This window comes from Rhagoletis pomonella, unplaced genomic scaffold (genome assembly GCF_013731165.1).
Source record: "Rhagoletis pomonella isolate Grant_MI unplaced genomic scaffold, Rhpom_1.0 Rhpom_scaffold_00012, whole genome shotgun sequence".
Classification (NCBI taxonomy): Eukaryota; Metazoa; Arthropoda; class Insecta; order Diptera; family Tephritidae; genus Rhagoletis; species Rhagoletis pomonella.
The window spans coordinates 1,501,707-1,505,312 of NW_023458566.1; the positions used below are offsets into that span (position 1 = coordinate 1,501,707).

Here is a 3,606-nt window from a genome sequence, read left to right on the forward strand (position 1 = left end):
TGACAGTGATGTGTGTGTGTGTGTGGAAAATTAAGATTGCGGCACATGTCTTTTTCTTGTTTGTTGTTCCCTTACTGAATACCGTACATCTCTGATCGAGATAGCGTAGGTTTCAAAAGATCAAATTAATAAGCGCCCTGGGATGCCAGGATATTAAAGAGGAATCGCTATGATTTCTCGAGCACATACCACTAGGAAAGAATACTGTAGTTAGTTATATCAATGGCTTCATTTGAATGATATTCAAGAGATCACACGACTCAAGTACTTAGCATGAAAGACACTGTCCTGGCGCTGCCAACGTAAACGTACTAGAAAAAAATCTACCTGCCTAGCACCTGAACTGGTTACCTATGACAATATTTTCATGCTAGTGCCTGTTTTGGCACTGTCGCCAGGCTCTAGACGGAATTGGGGCTTTATCTAGAGATCTTCCGGCGGCGTATATACCTATTGGAGTAATAATATTGTACTTACTTTCGGGTAGTGAGGATAAACCAAGATTGGATTTCCAAGAACTCCAACATAAATATGTATTTATATTAGGGTGGTCCAAAAAGTAAAGTCGGAATTTTACCCCCTAGGTTTGTTCTATATCGAAAAAAGTGTACCCCTATTTTTTATTTTGAAATAAAAAATGTTTAGAGGTCGCTCAAAGCATTCAAAGGTTTCCATATATTTTTGTATGGGGAAAAAACAACTTTTCGTAGAAATGGTATAGAGTACTTGAAAATCAATATTTTTCAATCGAAAAACTCTGGTTCTCTTCAGAAGATTTTCAATAATAATACCCAATTGTTTATTTAACCATTTTTTAATATTAACGTTTTTTTATTTTTCCCCCATTGAATTTTTAGGGGTTTTTGTGGGTTTTTGACGGGACTTATAAATTTTAGTTGCGATAAAAAAATGGTTAAATAAATAATTGGGCATCTCACAAACACAGTACTACTTCTCATCCTGCCCACACTACGCCTTTCCAAATATATATATTATTTATACGTACAACAAATCGTCGGATCCTAAGAGAAAATACGTTGCTGGGATTAATAATTTTTTTCGAAACTATTTTTTATTATTCCCAGTTACGTCTCTTCTGTTAGCAACTGTTGATATAGACACACATACATACATATATGCTACATACTTTAAAATATCTTAACAGCTCAAATACTAATGTGATCCACTATTTCTCTTTTCCCATTTGCAGCAAATATGTCCACCGTTTTAGAGAATCTGATGAGCCAAGTGGCCGAAGTCTTGCCCTCGAGTGGACGCAAAATATCCATTGTCGGTATTGGCCAAGTTGGCATGGCCTGTGCATTCAGTATTCTTGCCCAGAATGTTTCCAACGAGATTTGCCTTGTCGATGTGTGCAAGGATAAGTTGCAAGGTGAAATGATGGACTTGCAACACGGTTCCAATTTCCTTAAGAATCCCAAAATCACCGCCAGCACCGATTACGAAGCAACTGCCGGTTCGCGTCTATGCATTGTGACAGCTGGCGTACGCCAAAAGGAAGGCGAATCACGTTTGTCGTTGGTGCAACGCAACACCGACATACTCAAGCACATCATTCCCAAGTTGGTGCAACACTCACCGGACACCATTTTGTTGATGGTCTCCAATCCAGTGGATATTATGACCTATGTCGCATGGAAATTATCCGGTTTGCCAAAGAATCGTGTCATTGGCAGTGGCACCAATTTGGATTCGTCACGATTCCGTTTTCTGATGTCACAGCGTTTGGGTGTAGCGCCCACATCTTGCCATGGCTGGATCATTGGTGAGCATGGTGACAGTTCAGTGGCTGTGTGGTCGGGTGTGAATATTGCTGGCGTGCGCTTGCGTGAGTTGAATCCGAACATTGGCACAACTGAAGATCCAGAAAATTGGCAACAAGTACACAAGAAGGTCATCGATTCGGCCTATGAAGTGATCAAGTTGAAGGGTTACACCTCATGGGCCATTGGCTTGAGCTCAGCTGCGCTAGCATCGGCCATCTTGAACAATACAAGCAACATTGTGGCTGTCTCAACTTCAGTACAGGTGAGTTGTTGAATGGCATTGTTGCGAATTTTTTATTTCATACAACTAAATTTGTCCGTTGTTTTTTTCTGTTGAATAGGGTGAACACGGTATTGACAAGGATGTGTTCTTGTCCTTGCCTTGCGTCTTGAATGCCAACGGCATTACCTCGCTCGTCAAGCAGATACTCACACCCACCGAAGTGGAGCAATTGCAGAAGTCGGCCAATATAATGGATGAAGTGCAGAAGGGCATTAATTTTTAAGCAGCATTCGAGTGAAGAGAGCTAATTATTGGCTAAGCATAGGAATAAGACGAGGCAGAGAAAGCAAGCAGAGGAGGAAGAAGAAGAAGAAGAGGCAGTAAACACGTAGAAAATTTGTAAATTAAGTTTTTACGCTGGATAAACTTACAGAAAAAAGTATTTATTGAAATAATGTTAAATGTGTAATAAGAAAGAAAACACGCCACTTTTTTGTTTGTAGTCGAATTTCATACACTCACGCATACACGCATATTTGTACGCCATTAATTTATGTGTTTAATTTTAATTGTTTTTATTTTAAATGTTCCTAGTCTAAAAATACAAACAACACACACAAATAAAAGAAAACATTTTACTTTTACTATAAAAATTTAACCTGAGTTTTTTTTTATTTTCGTTTTCATACCCATTTAAAAAAAAAGTACATAAAAAAAAATTATTTCAATTAGCATTAAGTAGAAAAAAATAAACAACAAAAATATAAAATTGTGTACAAAATATTTTGCAATTATTGTCATTGCAAAATATCGAATACTATGAATCAACCGCAGCTACCTCATTAGCATAATTTTTGAAAAGGGTCGTCGTTGCGAATGCCAGCACTAACAGCAGCTGACCGGGTAGAGTGGCATAACAGCGTTTTGCAGCTAAAAGCGGAATTGCTAGATGGCAGCGCATCGGCAGCTAAGCAGCGATTACCCACATTGCATGTTAGCAACAATTTTTCTAATATAAATTTAAATACATACATACATATATTAAAATAATGGATAAACCAATTTTTAAAAAAGATAGTCGAAACAATATAACAATATCATTAAATTAGCAAGATATCAAGCGAAATGCATTATCATTCCTTTGAAAACGTACGTACGTAGTAAAATTTTGTGCATATTTTAACAGACTTATAAAAAACAAAAAATAGATGTAATCTTATGCAACTAACTAGTTTAAAATATACTTACAGAACTTATCAAAATTCGCACCCATTTGTAATTGATTATCAAATGCACGGTACTAGAATATACACACTCAAATACTCAGGAAATTATATAGCTCAACATTGTTTTTATCATTTGTTTAGCTGGAAAAATAGTTAAGTATGCAGGGTGTACCACAAACATTCAAGTTTTCATTATTGCGTACTGCCACTGCGCGGCACCTGGGTTCGATGGCATGGCAAACTTTCGACTGTACAACTGCCATGAAAAGGCTTCTCAAAAATCATTATCGATTTGGAGCCGGCGTAAAATTGAAGGTCTCCCCATTTGTGTTATTAGTTCGACCAAACACTTAGAAAAAATGTGAACTAA

The 3,606-nt window shown here is 37.2% G+C and overlaps 1 protein-coding gene across 1 annotated transcript; it reads left to right on the forward strand.

Moving 5' to 3' along the window:
• Nucleotides 1-1,183: 1,183 nt before the first annotated feature.
• Nucleotides 1,184-2,386, forward strand: LOC118747663 (L-lactate dehydrogenase). The gene is made up of 2 exons (XM_036481723.1): nt 1,184-2,049; nt 2,129-2,386. Exons 1-2 carry the CDS (start codon nt 1,216-1,218, stop codon nt 2,291-2,293), a joined length of 999 nt encoding a protein of 332 aa, XP_036337616.1. The 5' UTR covers nt 1,184-1,215; the 3' UTR covers nt 2,294-2,386.
• The last annotated feature ends 1,220 nt before the right edge of the window (nt 2,387-3,606 follow it).